The following is a 16,717-nucleotide window of genomic DNA, read 5'->3' on the forward strand; positions in this document are numbered from 1 at the left end:
GCCCCCTCTAGAGGACTGCTGGAGTACAGTGAAAGCAGCCATCAACGACGCAGCCGAGAGCACCATCGGATACGTGGAACGGAATCGACGGAACGAATGGTTCGACGAAGAGTGCAGAACGGTTTTGGAGGAGAAGAATGCAGAAGGGCAGTAATGCTGCAGCAAGGGACTCGACAGAACGTGGAACGTTATAAACAGAAGCGGAAACGGCAGACCCGCCTCTTTCGGGAGAAAAAGCGCCGCCTGGAAGAAGCGGAGTGTGAAGAAATGAAACTGCTGTGCCGTTCCCAAGAAACACGGAAGTTCTATCAGAAGCTCAACGCATCCCGCAACGGCTTCGTGCCGCGAGCCGAAATATGCAGGGATAAAGACGGAGGCCTCTTGGCGGACGGACGTGAGGTGATCGAAAGGAGGAAGCAGCACTTCGATCAGCTCCTGAACGGCGTAGAGAACGTAGGCACGGGAGCCAACGGCAACGGAGAAACGACGACGCCAGTGCAGCGGAGGACGGAAATAAATCAACTCCCACGCTGAGGGAAGGTAATGATGCCATTCATTAGCTCAAAACCAACAAAGCAGCTGGTAAGGATGATATCGCAGCTGAACTCATCAAGATGGGCCCAGAAAAGTTGGCCACCTGTTTGCATCGGCTTAAAGTCAGGATCTGGGAAACCGAACAGCTACCGGAGAGTGGAAGGAAGGGGTAATCTGCCCCATTCACAAGAAAGGCGACCATTTGGAATGTGAGAACTTCAGGGCGATCACTATTTTGAATGCTGCCTCCCAGGTGCTATCCCAGATCATCTTCCGTCGTCTGTCACCTAAAACTAATGAGTTCGTGGGAAGTTATCAAGCCGGCTTCATCAACGGCCGGTCGACAACGGACCAGATCTTTACCGTACGGCAAATCCTCCAGAAATGCCGTGAATACCAGGTCCCAACGCATCACCTGTTCATGGACTTCAAAGCGGCATACGACAGTATCGACCGCGCAGAGCTATGAAGAATCATGGACGAAAACGGCTTTCCTGGGAAGCTGACTAGACTGATTAAAGCAACGATGGACGGTGTGCAAAACTGCGTAAGGGTTTCAGGAACTATCTAGTTCATTCGAATCTCGCCGGAGACTGCGACAAGGTGATGGACTCTCATGCCTACTCTTCAACATCGCTCTGGAAGGTGTGATGCGACGAGCCGGGCTCAACTGCCGGGGAACGATTTTCACAAAATCCGGTCAATTTGTGTGCTTTGCGGACGACATGGACATTATCGCTAGAACATTTGGAACGGTGGCAGAACTGAAACGCGAAGCAGCAAAGGTCGGACTGGTGGTGAATGCCTCAAAAACAAAGTACATGCTGGTAGGCGGAACCAAACACGACCGGATTCGTCTGGGTAGTAATGTTACGATAGACGGGGATACTTTCGAGGTGGTGGAGGAATTCGTCTACCTCGGATCCTTACTGACGGCTGACAACAACGTGAGCCGTGAAATTCGGAGGCGCATCATCAGCGGAAGTCGGGCCTACTACGGGCTCCAGAAGAAACTGCGGTCGAAAAAGATTCACCCACGCACCAAATGCACCATGTACAAAACGCTAATAAGACCGGTGATCCTCTACAAGATTGGTTTTCAAGAAAACTTTCATCGTACATTTTATTTCATCTTATATTTGTTTACATAGTAATTTCACCGGCTAACCTAATCCAGTAATCCTCTATGCAACAGCGAAAGCAGTTCAGCGCGGATTATATCGCAATACTCTTCATTATGATAGCAGGGATCATCCGGATTTCCTTCGTCAAAGCTGTCAAACATTGTGTCCGTCATTTGAACGAACTTGTATTTTTCGAACACAGTCACGTGTAAAACTTCTGCAAAGTTTTATCTCAGTTAGGATGGAAACATTATGTGAAAGATTCAAGGGTCAATCTTACCTAGGAACCCTTTCCTCAGCAGTTCCATCTGCAGATCCACGAGTGTGGGAATCTTCCCCATGAATCCCATTTTGTCCAAAACCTTCGCAAACTGCTTATGGTACTCGTAGAGCATTCTGCTCCGATGAGCCGTCTTGGTACGATTATCCACGATCAGATCCAGCAAACTCCACACGTCGACGGCTGGCGATCCCCAGTGGCAGCACTGGTAGTCGATCAGCATCGAATCGACCACTTTGCGACCATCGGGACTCCGTTTGTGCATCACATTTTTCCAACTGAAATCGGCATGATTGAGTACATTGTAACCGACGGTCGCGGGATTCACAGTGTAGGCATCTTGAAGCCGCTGGTCCATGGAGCTGAGGAGGGTTTTTAGCTTTTTGACGAATGATTCATAGCCTTCCCATTTTCCTATGGCGACACAAAATTCCTCAAATCCTTTGGTAAAGAGATTGAGCACCACACCTTCAGCTAGTATCTCCTTCACGCTATTTGTGGATAGGTCCATTATCTATAGATTAATACAGGAAGAAGCATGAAAATCATTTGAACTAGAAAATAGGTAAACCAAGTGTTTACTGCACCGAAGGCTACGGCTGATAAGGTGGAACCAATTAGAGCTGCACTGTTCAAATATACCGTGAAGTAAGTACCTACCTGTTGATTCACATATAGTGATGCAGCGTGAAAGTTAGCAATGTTTCGTATTGAGGGAAAAGCTTCCTCGAAGCTGACGACACTCTCACGGCCAGGAATCCAACCTTTCGGCGTTAGGCTCTCCAAGACTACAACGACATTCGGTTCAAGCGAGGCGTGGATTAACCTAAAAAAATGCAAACTTGATCAAAACACGAGAACTAGGCTAATTTTGACTCAAACATTTTTAAAATTGAATAAGATTTTATTCGTGCGTTGGTTTTGTTCAACTTTGGATATTATAAGATGTTATTCAAAACTATTGAGCTTACTTATTTAAGTCTAATATCAGATATGTTAATAATTAGATCCCCCCGAAAAACAATATTGTTGTGAAATGGTTGATAACTTGATGATTTTGTGGCTATATCGGTCTCTTTCTACTCATAGTATAAGGGAGTAGAGATCAAAGTGGATAATGAAATGATAGATATGATAGAATTCGCTAGGTAGCGAACAAGTGTGAAAATTTTATAGAAGGTGAAATTAGGCAAGTAGGCCATGTATTGAACGAATACATCGAATGCGTGAAACTTCTGCCGTGCGACCTGTGCTTTTAAACAGATCGGCTTGGTTGGTAGTTCATACCACCTTACCAAGACTGGCAAAAGTTTCAGGCACCCGACTGCCTAATGTATTGTTCTGTTTTCATCACAAATTCTATGGAGTTTCTGAGCGTCTCAGGTGCTTTACATGGGGTCCGCAGAGGGTTTTAGGAGGATCTTTGAGGCGTTTCAGGAAGTTGCAGAGAATTTTCAGGGACCCCATCCCAAAATCCTTTGAAACGCCCCTGAAATGCTATTTGATTTGAAGATGTTCTTGAAACCACCTGATATGACCCTGACCTGAAATACCTCGAAACACCCCTGAAAGGCTGTCATACGCCCCTAAAATCTCTGGGAACGCCCTTAAAATGCTCCTGAAACCCCCAGAAATTCTCTGAAGTTACTCTGAAATACCGTGAAACGCCCCTCAAACCCCTTGTAACGCCATTTAAAGGCTCTTGAGATCTTCCGAATTGCCCTTAAAGCACCTTGAAACGTCCCTGAAAACCCCCAAATTCAATTGAATTGCCCCTGAATTTCTCGTAATTTTCATGAAAAAGCCATCAAAACCTGACAGAACGCCCTCAAAAGGCACCCCAAATTCCCTAAAACAACCCTCTGAATCGCCCCTGAAGCCCATTGGAAACCCCTGTTCTGGGCTCCCTCTTAGAGGAAATTCATCAAAAGCTTTTACCCGGTGTCTTTTTCATGAGCACACTGCCACCTGTTGGTATAATCGTACGAGACACTGTCAACCATGATGGATTTCGATTTCACGTTTGTCTAACACGCACACTACTACACAAATCGCCTGTAATTTTCATTTGCATCATTCGGCAACGTGTACACTAGGCATGTTCACATTTAAGAAAATGTCTCGAATCCCACTGGTCAAGTAAATATCATAATTCTCATGCCTAAATGAACTTCTGGTCAAATTTTCAGCTAGATTGATAAAGATTTCGATGTGCTTCAAGTCGATTTGATAATTTCAGGCTTTTCTACACTTTAAAAAATCATAACTATTGAACGGAAAGACATACAGTTAGGATTATAGCTCGAAATCAAAGCTTATTATGTTCCACAAAAGTCGTCCATACATGCTTGTACAATTCTTGTAAGTTTTGTCAGTAATAAATTAAGTTTTATTCTAATTGGTACTGAAAAATCTGTTATCTTGTAGTCAAAATGGCCTGGGAAGCATGGAATGATGAAATTCTAGGAGTTGAAATACTCAGGAGATAGTCATGTCATATCTCTCAAGACGAACCCCGTTCGAGATAATTTAGCAGTTTTTTGGAATAAATTATTAAAAATGCTGGAAGCCGTGCCACACGCCATCATCATCGTGGGGGACAAAAAAGCTTCAAGTGACATCAAAATTAACACAAAATGAGCACATTAGCCTTGATTTTTTCTGCCAAACGATGATTGTTTTGGTCACATTTCATTGATGAATCAGAACGATTTGAAAACAGTCATCGTCATCAGCAATGAAAAACCAATGCTAACGTGCTCATTTTTTCCATTCGATAGGCGCTTTGTGGTGATTTTTTATCTCCCTCGGTGGGTGATGGCGTGTGACAAGGCTTTCAGCATTTTTAATAAATTATTACAAAAAGCTTCAGGGTTACCCCGAACGGGGATCGTCGTGGGATATATTACATGATTATCTCCAGAATATTTCATATCAAAAAATTTCATTAAACGATGCTTCCCATGCCATTTTGACTCCAAGATAACAGATTTTTCGGTACCACTTAGAACAAAACTCAATTTATTACTGACAAAACTTGCAAGAATTGTATAAGTATGTATGGACAACTTTTGTGGAATATGATAAGCTTTGATTTCGAGCTATAATCATTATTGTATGTCTTTCCGTTCAATAGTTATGATTTTTTAAAGTGTACACACTTAATTCTGAATTGCCTGTTCGGTACTTTTTTGACGAGATTATAACAGCAGTACGATCTCGGTAGTTTCGGTAATCGATTTTACTGAGGTTCAGTAAAACAACTGTCAAAATCGTATGCAAAAGGTAAACAATGCATTTTTGCTGAACGAGCTCGGTGCTCAGCAGTTTTAATCTCGTCAAAAAATTACCGAACTCGGTAATCAAAATTAAGTGTGTAGAAAAGCCCGAAATTACCAAATCGACTTGAAGCACATCGAAATCTTTATCAATGGGTTCATTCAAATATTAGGTAATGCAAAATTTGACAATCCTAGACCCCCTCCCTCCCCCACGTAACAACTTTTATATGGAAAACTTTGAAACTTTGTATGAAGCGTAACACGGAGCCAGACCCCTCCCTCCCCCCTTAGCGTTACGTAATATTTGAACGAACCCAATCAAGCTGAAAATTTGACCAGAAGTTCATTTCGGCATGAGAAATATGATACTTACTTGACCGGTGAGATTCAAGACATTTGCTAAAATGTGAACATGTCTAGTGTACACTAGCAAACGTCAAAGCGATCGAACACTAGTGCCTCTGGAGGAAGGGTCACAGAAATGAAATGGAATCGTTAAATGCATGTGCTAAACCGTTTTGAAGAGTGTTACGTCTGTTTGTCTGTGGTTGTAACTATTTTTACATAACATATCAAAAAATTAGAAATTTTTTTCAAGCAATTTTAATGTTTTGTGTTCATATATGTATGGAATGACCATGCGTCTCCATCACTTTAAAATAGCCGTTTACATTACGCACGACTTATTTATTTTTCTATACATATATGCAGCCATAACAAACTGAGTGAACTTCTAATAATGAAAAATACCATCGAATTCGCCTGCTGCAGAGTGATAATCCTCCATGAGTTCCTTCAGGCATTTGTTCATAAATTCCCTTTTTTTCCTACGGATTTTTTTTTGGATTTCTCCTAGAGTTCGTTCTGAGATAATTTCAGGAGCTCCTTCTGTAATTCTCTCAGGAGTGCCATAAGGAACTGATCTAAGAGTTCTTACTAAGATTTCTCCAGAGGTTCCTTCGAGAGACCCCAAGGAGTTCATACTGAAATACTGCTGCAGATTCTTGTGGCGTTCCTCCAGGAATTAATTCTGGGAATCCTCTAGAAGTTTCTTTAAAAAAATCCTTTTTTGAAGATTCCTCTAGCACACAGTGAGACCATTCTGAAAAAAAAGACAATCAAAGTCTTTGAGAGCCGTTAGATGACACTTTAGTATATATGAGTCTTTGGAAAATATGTTTAGAAGTGTCTTCTCTTCCTTTTGTGCACATTCACTGTATAGTTAAATTGCAAGGTAAACCCGAGCCAAAAAATATGATTTAGAGAGTATATGTCTTCAGCAAAGTTGTAGAACTTGCAGTTTCAAGGAACTCTGCTGAAGATAGCATATAGCTTCGGCTATCATTAGACTTCGGTTTTAGAAGTGTTGGTGGCAGTAGCTCCTCCTCTCTGGAGCCACCAAATGTTGGTGTCAGCACAATTTTCCGATCGGCAGCACGATTGGTGTGGTGTTCCTCTTGCGGTAGGACTAGACCCAATACTTACAGAATCTAGCAGCACTCTTGTCCACAGCTTCCGCGATGATTAATCGACGATGATTAATCAACGATGATCAGGATGCCGAACCCCACAGTCCACAGTGGTACACGAACAAGATTTACGAGGAAAGATGCATTCCGCGCCTTCAAATGATTTTTCAGACAAATATGGTCTTCTACAAAGTTGTCCCTAATAATAAGGCCATCTTTCCAATGTGCATGAAAATTAGGGTGATTCATATTTTGAAAGAAATTGGAAACCAAACTTTTTATTTGCAAGAACAACTATATCGTCGATGGGGGGGGTGACAATGGGTCTGGGGGGTGGAATTGGGTCAAAACGGAGAAACATAAAATTTGAAATAGCTCATCAACTATCGCTAATTTTTATTAAAAACATTATATTATTTCAAAGAGGAGATGTTTTTACACGTCATGATGCAGAATAAGATGTTTAGTAATAATGGGTTTTTTTTTTTATCTGTATTAACGAGATTTTTAGCCCTAGGCTAGTTCATCTCGGGACCCACGCTTTACTTCCCTTCCGAAGGAAGAACTCACATTGTGCGAGTTTGTCGGGAGTGGGATTCGATCCCAGGTCCTCGGCGTGATAGTCAAGTGTTCTAACCATCACACCAGGTCCGCTCCACAGTAATAATGGGTTTTTGTTAAATTTGTGGATAAACTTATACATATGATGAAGTTACTAGTAAATCACTCTGAAAAAAAATCTCTTTCGTAATGTGTAACACAAGTACCTAACCATAAATTTTCTTATAAGGGGTTAGCTGTAGGTATTACCTGATTGATGCAATGAAAAAAGCGGGCTGTCATTGCTCTTTTTATTTAAAAATTTAATATTTTCGACCCCATGTCTAAATATTAAGAATGGGGGTGAGATTGGGTCAAGCAAGTTATCGAGTGCACATAACCTTAACTAAAATTCAACTTGTTACCCAGTCCTCATTTGACGTTAGAGTGGTGCCATGTTTACCATATATTCATAAAAGCACGCTTTCTCTCGAAAATATGTCGAGAAGTGTCAAACGAGTGTGTTAATACGTTTAGTGTCTAAAATCATTTATAACAATACACCCATGCGTTTGAACAGCTCCTCTAATCATCAGCTAATCTGTAGTGTACTGCACTATCGTAAGCTTACGAACTAGACTTAATAGCATTCTTCTTCTCCACTCATTTTTGTTATGTAACATATTATTTGAACGACCCTCTATCTTGAGATGGAGTGATTTACTTTAGCAATATAGAGCCCAATGATCATGTACATAAGAGTTTATAACGGAGGGTTTGGTTAAACATTTCTTATGCAGTATACTAAAACTATCTTTTTTATTTTTTCAATCAATCTTTCAATGCACCCCTCCCTCATTGTAATCCCCCCTCCACTTCCTCTCATGGAGGTTGAAACTCTAAATGAGGATGATTATGATAGTTAAAAATGGTGATACAACATACAAACGTTATTTTATCAAATTTCAACCATTTTTTCAGTTGTATTAGCCCTTTTAGGTGGATTAATCATCTTTTAAAATTACCTAAGTTTTTTTTTTCATGATAACATTGTGTTTTAAGTAGGTTTACTACATATGATCAATGTGAGATATAAGATGTACTGAATAAAGCTGTGGTAAAGAGAATGATCCCAGCAGGCGATATAGCGCATTTGAATGTGGTGCGAACTGTCAAGCAGACAATGTTAGCATCCCTGCTTGCATGTCAACAACTCCAGGCGTCACCCAACCGCGTTCACTCTTGCCACTTGCGAACCAACGTCAGCCTGGGTAAGTTGTGTGTGCTGCACGTGAGGGGTGATTCCTTCCCAGAGAAATCCTAAACTCCACATTGGCGAATTCCTGCCAGTTTTTCGTTCAATTGCGAAAAAAAATCGAACCAATTTATTATTTTGCCGGGAGGAATCACTCTTCAATTTGCATGCGAAAGTGAGAAAATAACGACAACACAAAAAAGTGAAAAATGTGGTGTGATATTCATCGTGGGCTCCGGATGGTGCATGCTTCCGGATGATTTTTTGTACATGGACAATTATCGACGAAGAAATAAAACACGAGAAAAATAAACCAGCAGCAGTAACTGGTAAGTAAAGGTTTAGTGATTCTGTTATTTTATGCTTACAGCGTGTTGTTTGGGGGAAAACCTCCGGCAATGTCCGCTGCCGAAAAGCAAGGTAAGAATGATCCTGTTGTTTTGCATCGTGCAAATGTCGGATCGGAAGCTTACAGCATGTTGTTTGTCGTGGAGGAAGAATCCCGGCAATGCCCGCTGACGAAAACCTAGGGGAGAAAGATCCCGTTGTTTTGCTTCGCGCAAATGTCGGATCGGAAGCTTACAGCGCAGCGTGTTGCTGACGAAAAGCTTGGTTAGCAAGATCGCGTTGTTTTCTTTCGTGCAAATGTCGGATCTAAAGCTTACATCGTGTTGTTTGTCGTGGCCGATAAATCTTAGCAATGTACGCAAAAAAAAATATTAGAAAAATCCCGTAGCTAGGGGCGGGACACATCCTAATACCGATGCTAATACCGCCTAATAAATATTAGTTTCCTAATCTTCATGCTTCACCGAAACATTTTTTGTGTAGTATGTCATGACTTTTAATACAACTACAAACTGTCACGAAAATAAGAGCTTAAAATACAATTGGTCTGTAGATTTTTATCAATTCAATCAAATTTAATAATTTCTTTTGATTATGTATTTTAGCTCTGAAAATTACGTGAGCTAAGCTGAACTCTGGGAAATGGATTTCGGAAACTTGTGTCGCTGGAGTAAAAAGCAGGAAGGTGGCTTCATCAGATATAACCCGAGATATAATTGAATGTACTTTCAATACGAGTCGGCATGGTAGAAAAAAGTTGTTTTAATATCCAATAAATACGAAAATAAAAAACTGTATTGAATACTTGAGTACGTTTTTAAACTTTTATTTCAAGAATGGGACAGAATTGGCATTAACAGAACTGCGGATATTTCTACACGGAAAGGAATGTTGCAGTAAAAATTACCATATCAGGGGGTTAAATTAAGCGCAACCTACCTACAATTTTCAGCAGACAACAATGTCTGATCATGCTAACCACATGCGCAGTTGATTTTACTATATTTCAATTAAAAGGCTTTTCTGTTATTTTTACCATGTCTGTAGTATTTTGATAACCTTGCATTTTACTACAAAAACAGTCAGTTTAACAACATTTGGAATGATTTAGTGCATAGTAAGTATAACTACATTTTGTGTTATTTATAATAAATAATTTTTGAAATAGAGTGATTAGACGTTTTCCTTTATTTATCAATCTGTGTACGAAATTGTTACACTATTCACATACTCTACCCGTAATATTTGACGACGATTTCTCTTTTTTCGTTGCGGCTCAGAATGTCGTGCTGCAGCTCGGTCGTCACGGAAGTTGTCATCAGGCGTTGCTTCCAGGGAATTTTTTGATATTTTATTTTTGTTGGTGCAGCTGCTGGGGCCCTTCGAGGTGCTTACGAATGAGAATCGCATAAATAACGAAACACATTCAGAAATTAGCTTTTCAAGTTCCGAATTATAGTCCTCCTCTGCAAGAAAAAAATAACAGGGGGAACTTAGCACTTGATTTCTCGTATAAAACACAAATTACTGGCTTACCTTTCATAATTTCCGGGTCAGTCAGCGTGTCATCCACAATAACGTCAAATTTCTCCACTTATTTCAAAAACTTATTTTAAATTGAACGATTTTACTAAATGAAAACTTGAAATGAGACACAGGTGTCTGATTTTGAAGAGAGTTGTTTACAAATGGCGCTGTCAAGCATCGGGTTGCGCTGAGAAAAAATTACCATGTTTATGGTAAATTTCAACTAAAAATGTAGTCAGCTGAAAATTGTTGGTACAACACTCTTATTTCAACCACAAACATGGTAAAACAGAGCAACGATGAAGAAAAGTTCTTGAGGTTTGTAAAAAAGCGTGGTCATATTTACCGCAAGCATGGTATTTATGGTATCAAAAGCATTCATTTTTTAACTACATAAAATAGTCAGGAATACTATAGTTTTTTTGCGGAAACCATAGTATTTTTGACAATAACTCGGTTGTTTTGACTAATGTTGTTGTTATGTTCAAAAGATATGACCATAGTCAATTCGAACATTTGTTGCTAGTCATATTTACTACAAGATTTGTTTCCGTGTAATAATGGCATTATGTACTCCAATGATTGTACGACATTTCCCCGAAAACCAGTTCCCCGAATGAAGTTTCCCCGAAAGTTTTTTTCCCCGAATGTACCATTTCCCCGAAAAATGTTTCCCCGAATGTACTGTTTCCCCGAAAAGATTATTGCATATGCCATTTAATATTCACCCAATGTATAACTAGGGGGATCCGGTCTTTATGACGAAGTAGGCTTAGCCAAAGTACGTCAGACCGAAGTGCGTTAAGCCGAATGGGTTGCTGAGCTGATGTTCATATGGTAGAACGGGACAGTAGGCCGTCTTCCTAATTTTCTTCGTTAACGATGTTAAAATTTGTTTTCGAATTCCTAGAATTTGTTTGATTCCCTTGAGTTTTTTTACATTATTTGAGTCTAGGGCATTCTATGGATACTGGGATATACTTCCATGATTTTAAAATATTATTTTATCTTTTTCCCTTTTCTCAGATGATTTCTTGATGTTGTTGTTATACTGCTACTGAAGTACTAATCATTAATTGATCACTCTGCTTACATTCCAACTGAAAATTTCCCTTCTTTTTACAATACGCAGTTGTTTTTAGTTGTAATATTCCATAGCTTATTGACGGTAGTAATTTATTAAACCACTGACTGTCTCATGACAGATTTACCTTCTTTGAGAAGTCGGCTATTCTTTTGAGTATTGGGTTTTACATATATATGATCAAACTGGGGTTTTTCATGGCCTTCACCTCAACCGGACTGCGGCTTAACATACTTCGGCCTGACATAACTCTGCCTGATGATCCAGCACCGTCTTTTTGGCTCGATTTATAACCTTTCGTTTATTAAAATTTTCCTTCTTTCAAACAAAGGCTATTCTTTAAAGTTGAGCTGCTCAATTAATCATCGATAATTCGACTGCTGATATATTTGTTTTTTTTTTGGTTTGTGACCAATTGTTCTAGTATCTGTAGTCGTTATAGTAGATATCTTCATCAAAGATTTTCCCTTCTTTCATCATATGCTGTTTTTTTCAAAATATTGTCGGCAGCCTAACTACTAATATGTTTTATAGAAATGTCAATTTCAAATGCTACATTCATTTACAAAAAAAAGTGCGTAGCTTCAAATCTATTTGTCAATCAAATTGAGTTCCATTGGCTTTGCGTTTTAAAGCCTGTTAATACCCATTAAAATTATGCTCATAGCCTTCTTTCGCAAGCAAGAATAATTTAAGACTTAAAGTTTAAGTTATCTGGATCATGTGTTATACAATGACAAAGAATTTTAGCAGATTACTACCACAATCTTGATGACTCATTTTGAGGGTATTATAAGTTTAAAGGGGGTTTTCATCGATTGAATATTGAAAAATAAATAAAAAGAACAGCCTATGAATACAAGAAGGGAAAATTATGATGAGTGTGGTCTTGGTTGAGTGCCATATCATTTTCAATCAATATAACAGAAAAGAACGACCCATATTTGAAAGAAGATCAAACCTCATTGAAGCATCATGAAGAACATTATATCTCTAAAAATTCATGATAAGACAATATCAATAAGGTGTGAAAGTTTCCATGATCTTGATATCTTTCGAAAGACTACACATCGACAGACTTTGTACTCAGACTAACTTTCCGCTATTTCGTTTCAATAACTAGTTCAGACAATGGAATTAATCAAGAAAGTCATCATAAACCAGTACTAAAAATAGGTTTATGAATATTTCGGGGAAACGGTCAATTCGGGGAAACAGTTCCTTCGAGGAATCGTTTTTCGGGGAAAAAACTTTCGGGGAAACTTCATTCGGGGAACTGGTTTTCGGGGAAATGTCGTACAATCACTCCAATGCCTCTCTGGTTTGAGTGTCACCAAACTCTATGGTGCCACTGCTAGTTTGAGATTGTTGGGCCTAGCTAATTGATTATTTGTAATCTCGATCTGCAGGTGGACTCTCGGTTGTGTATCAGTTATGATCTGTGAGCTTTCCATGTTCGTAGAATGCAAATCGGGACGTAGGTGTTAATTCGAGGTACCACAGTTCGTTGATCGGGTTCGCCAGCGATATGTCCGAAATCATTGCTCTAGGAGTGAGAAGTACATAAAGGAGCTTTATGTTGCTGTTATAATACTACCTGAAACCTGAAAGCGCAACTTTCATTGAAAACATTTTGACAGTTCAAATCCAGTTCAATAAGCATGGCTTACTTCGTTCAAAAAGGATTTCCTCTGGGATTAATATTTCTTAATACTGCCTTATACCGCTAATCAATATTAGAGCTGTCCCGCCCCTAGTCCCGTAGTTTTGATTCGTACCAATGTGGGATCGAATGGTTACAATATATCGTTTATCAAAAGGTGTCGTCAATGTCGGCTAGCCAAAAGAAGGATTATGTTGATGCCGTTTGTTTTCTGTGGCTAGTGTTTCAATGAATGACAATGCTTTATTCTCTTTATCTATAGATAGATCTACAGCTTATATATAATGTATTTTATTAGATATCTCGAATTTAAACGACGGAGCAAGGGATAAATTCGGGTATAAGATTGAATAAAGACTCAAAGAGCAAGATTTTTTTTTTCAGAACCAACCAATACCAAAGCGGTAATTTTCTTAAATATTACAAGTATAGAGCCTTGCATTACAAACAAAACTTCAACAAAATCACATATGATTTTAAGCATTGCCCTCAAAACTATTTTGAGAGCAAAGGACGGCTGTATCGAGCGACCCCGAACGAGAGGAAAAGAAAGAGATAATGATGACGTCACTGTGCAAGCTACCATTGCTCGTCGGAAAACATCATTCCTACAATTAAGTACTAAAATGTTCGATCTTTTTGGAAAACAAAGTAGCAGCAGCATAGTCAGAATGGTACCTCACAATGAAAACTGTATTCGGCAGCCATGGCAGCAGCTGCAACGTATGTGACGATGTAATATAACAGTTAATTATGTTGAATGATTGTATGTAAATACTCCAAATTGAGATACGGAAATTCAATTTTATGTTAAAAATGTGTAAAACTTCTTTAGAGTAGAAGAAGGATGTGAGATATAAGATGTACTGAATAAAGCTGTGATAAAGAGAATGATCACAGGAGGCGATATAGCGCATTTGAATGTGGTGCGAATTGTCAAGCAGACAATGTTAGCATCCCTGCTTGCGTGTCAACAACTCCAGGCGTCACCCAACCGCGATCACTCTTGCCACTTGCGAACCAACGTCAGCCTGGGTAAGTTGTGTGTGCTGCACGTGAGGGGTGATTCCTTCCCAGAGAAATCCAAAACTCCACAATCAATAAAATTAACGTATATTCTTAGATAGGCGATTTCGAATACTTTGACCCCTCTAAGGAATGAGATTGGGTCAATTTTCAATCATTTGTAGTTTAGTAAGCAATTCATATAACGTGATACTTTCTTGCTAAACTGTCATTACCACATAGAAGAGTATACATACCAAATAAAAAGTTATACCGACTTCAATTGCATTTGTTATTTAACAAACAACTTTTGAGTATCCTTTTTTGACTCATTCTCACCCCCAACGACGGTATACAATCTTTGGGAAAGTTGAAGATCTATCAATGTTTAGCAAGTTTTCAGAAGACAGTTTTCATGTAGCTTTAAAATTGACCGATCTAGACATATTTTTCTGAATAAGCTAAGGGTGGTTCAAGAAAAACCGGTTTTCTGGCATTAACTTTTTCAGTTTCTATTTTTCATCAAAGTCGCTTAAGAAACGCTTGTAGAGCATTTGAACACGCGTCGGTTCGTGTGCTGAGATGGTCGTTATCTGTTTTGGTTCAATAGTTACAGGTGTTTTTCTTAAGAAATCATATTTTTTTTGAAAAAGTGATATGATGGATCGGAGCAAACATAAAAAATATATTTTGTCAGCAGAAATTTGTAGGGATAAGTAATGACAGATATGATCGGTTGCTCGAAAAACGCCGGTTTTCGTCTCAATTTGCTGATAATTTCATTACCTGCCGATGACCGCCAGCCGAGTCCCACTCAGCCGCATAGCTTTTGCTTCGTTATGCTGAAAATCGCCCAGCTATACGTTTATAATCGTGGGCCCTATGTTATTGTGGTAGGTCATGATTGTTCAAATTTGGTGCGGCTTATACACTGGAACCTCTTTTTATGCACATGGCTGGGACTGCATAAATTAAAAATGTGCATAATTGGGTTTTTTAATTAAGAAAAATGTATCGATTTTTTGATTTTATACGAAAGAGCACCTTTTTCTGAGCCACTATGATTTTTTTCAGATTTTTAGAACTTTATTTCGGTACCTAAAATCAATTTCAAAAAGATTTTTTGAAATCACCTTTTGACAGCTGGGTAACTGTTTGACAGCTCCACCCAGTACAAAATGCGACGAGGGGTGATGCGACAAATCGCTCCCATACAAACTTCAAATTGATTTTTAAATAGGTTCCCGGTCACCAAAATTCATGAAAATTTGGATTTCGGCTCAGTTTGGCATGCAGATTCAGAATATGGGATTATCTCAACACCACTAAAGAAGCCAATTTATAAAAGGCATAAAAAGAGGGAAATTTATGCTTGAATTACCCGACTAGAACATTGTAACAAAAATATAACATAATCCTAACAAACGGTGATATTTATGACTTATTGTGATATAATCATGATCGACATTCTTGGTGTTTTCAAAATACTATAACTCAATTACACCATATTATGTTACAAATGTTGTTTTATAACTCATTGTATTATAATTTAGTTTTGAATTTTCTACATTTGAAAAGTAATGTTACAAAGTTGTATCAAATTTTGATAGTAATTAGTAATCCTGAGGCTAAAATACGAATCACATTTTGTTATAATTTTGATATGATTATAATAAAATACATACTTCGTTAACTTCACTAACAGACACATAATGCTATTACGCTGGCCGTCTTATGTACCACGCGAAGAGGGCTCTATCAGCCACAGTTGTAAAGGCGTGGGTATTCAACATGACCATACTGAGGGTAACGGGTTCAATTCCCGGTCGGTCCAGGAACTTTTCGTATTGAAAAAATATCCTTGACTTCCTTAGGCATAGAGTATCTTCGTGCCTGCCACACGATATACACATGCAAAATGATCTTTGGCAGAGGAAGCTCTCAGTTAATAACTGTGGAAGTTCTCAAATAAAATGACTGAGAAGTAGGCTTTGGCCCAAACGGGTCTTTACGCCAAGAAGAAGAAGAAGATGTCCCCAACGAATTACTCTTTTTTTATAGAAATTTTCATAGAAGTATCCTGGGTGTTTGTTAACTCCAATCAAAATTCACTGAACAATGCTTACCTGGCAACCTCCAGATGTTCTCCAGCTTCCTTCAGCACTTTCACCATAGCAGGCAGTATCTCACTGTACATCTTGATCTCCTTGGCAAACAGAGCATTATCCTTGGAAATCTCCTTCTTGAACCCATCGGCCATCGGTTGCGCCTTGATGATCAAATTGATTTCCTGCTCACCCGACTGTCCATTCAACCGATACCTGATGCAAGTCCTGAACATAATACTGGCGTAGTGATCTCCGGGTTTGGTGGCTGGCAGCAGTTCATAGCCACCCACAATTCCAAGCGATGGATCATTCTCAGATTTCCGCAGAATTTCCGTAAAGAACTGATCGTTCATCCAGACGGGAGCTTGCAGCTCATCGACGCTGTATTCTGCCATGGTGAACGTGACTCGGGAGACTGTGCCATTATTCCTGCCACCGTGAACCAGCGAAGCGGAGCGAAACAGTCTTGAAGTGGTTTCGTAATCTATCGAAATAGGTA

General features: G+C 39.2%; 1 protein-coding gene across 1 annotated transcript; it reads right to left on the bottom strand.

Moving 5' to 3' along the window:
- Window positions 1–1,626: 1,626 nt before the first annotated feature.
- On the bottom strand, window positions 1,627–16,653 carry LOC115254680 (uncharacterized). The gene is made up of 4 exons (XM_029852312.2): window positions 16,237–16,653; window positions 2,599–2,764; window positions 1,939–2,452; window positions 1,627–1,875 (listed from the first exon to the last, which is right to left on the bottom strand). The coding sequence occupies exons 1-4, from the start codon at window positions 16,611–16,613 to the stop codon at window positions 1,703–1,705; spliced, it is 1,230 nt and encodes a 409-aa protein (XP_029708172.2). The 5' UTR covers window positions 16,614–16,653; the 3' UTR covers window positions 1,627–1,702.
- Between the last annotated feature and the right edge of the window lie 64 nt (window positions 16,654–16,717).

This window comes from Aedes albopictus, chromosome 3, assembly GCF_035046485.1.
Source record: "Aedes albopictus strain Foshan chromosome 3, AalbF5, whole genome shotgun sequence".
NCBI lineage: Eukaryota > Metazoa > Arthropoda > Insecta > Diptera > Culicidae > Aedes > Aedes albopictus.

What these genes read in the sequence shown, in the direction of transcription:
- LOC115254680 (XM_029852312.2), bottom strand. Translation starts at nt 16,613, where the DNA reads ATGGCAGAATACAGCGTCGATGAGCTGCAAGCTCCCGTCTGGATGAAC. An exon ending in GAACATCTGGAGGTTGCCAG is followed by an intron (nt 2,765 to 16,236) that starts GTAAGCATTGTT and finishes GCATTTTTTTAG; the next exon opens with GTTAATCCACGCCTCGCTTG. An exon ending in GCTGAGGAAAGGGTTCCTAG is followed by an intron (nt 1,876 to 1,938) that starts GTAAGATTGACC and finishes AAAACTTTGCAG; the next exon opens with AAGTTTTACACGTGACTGTG.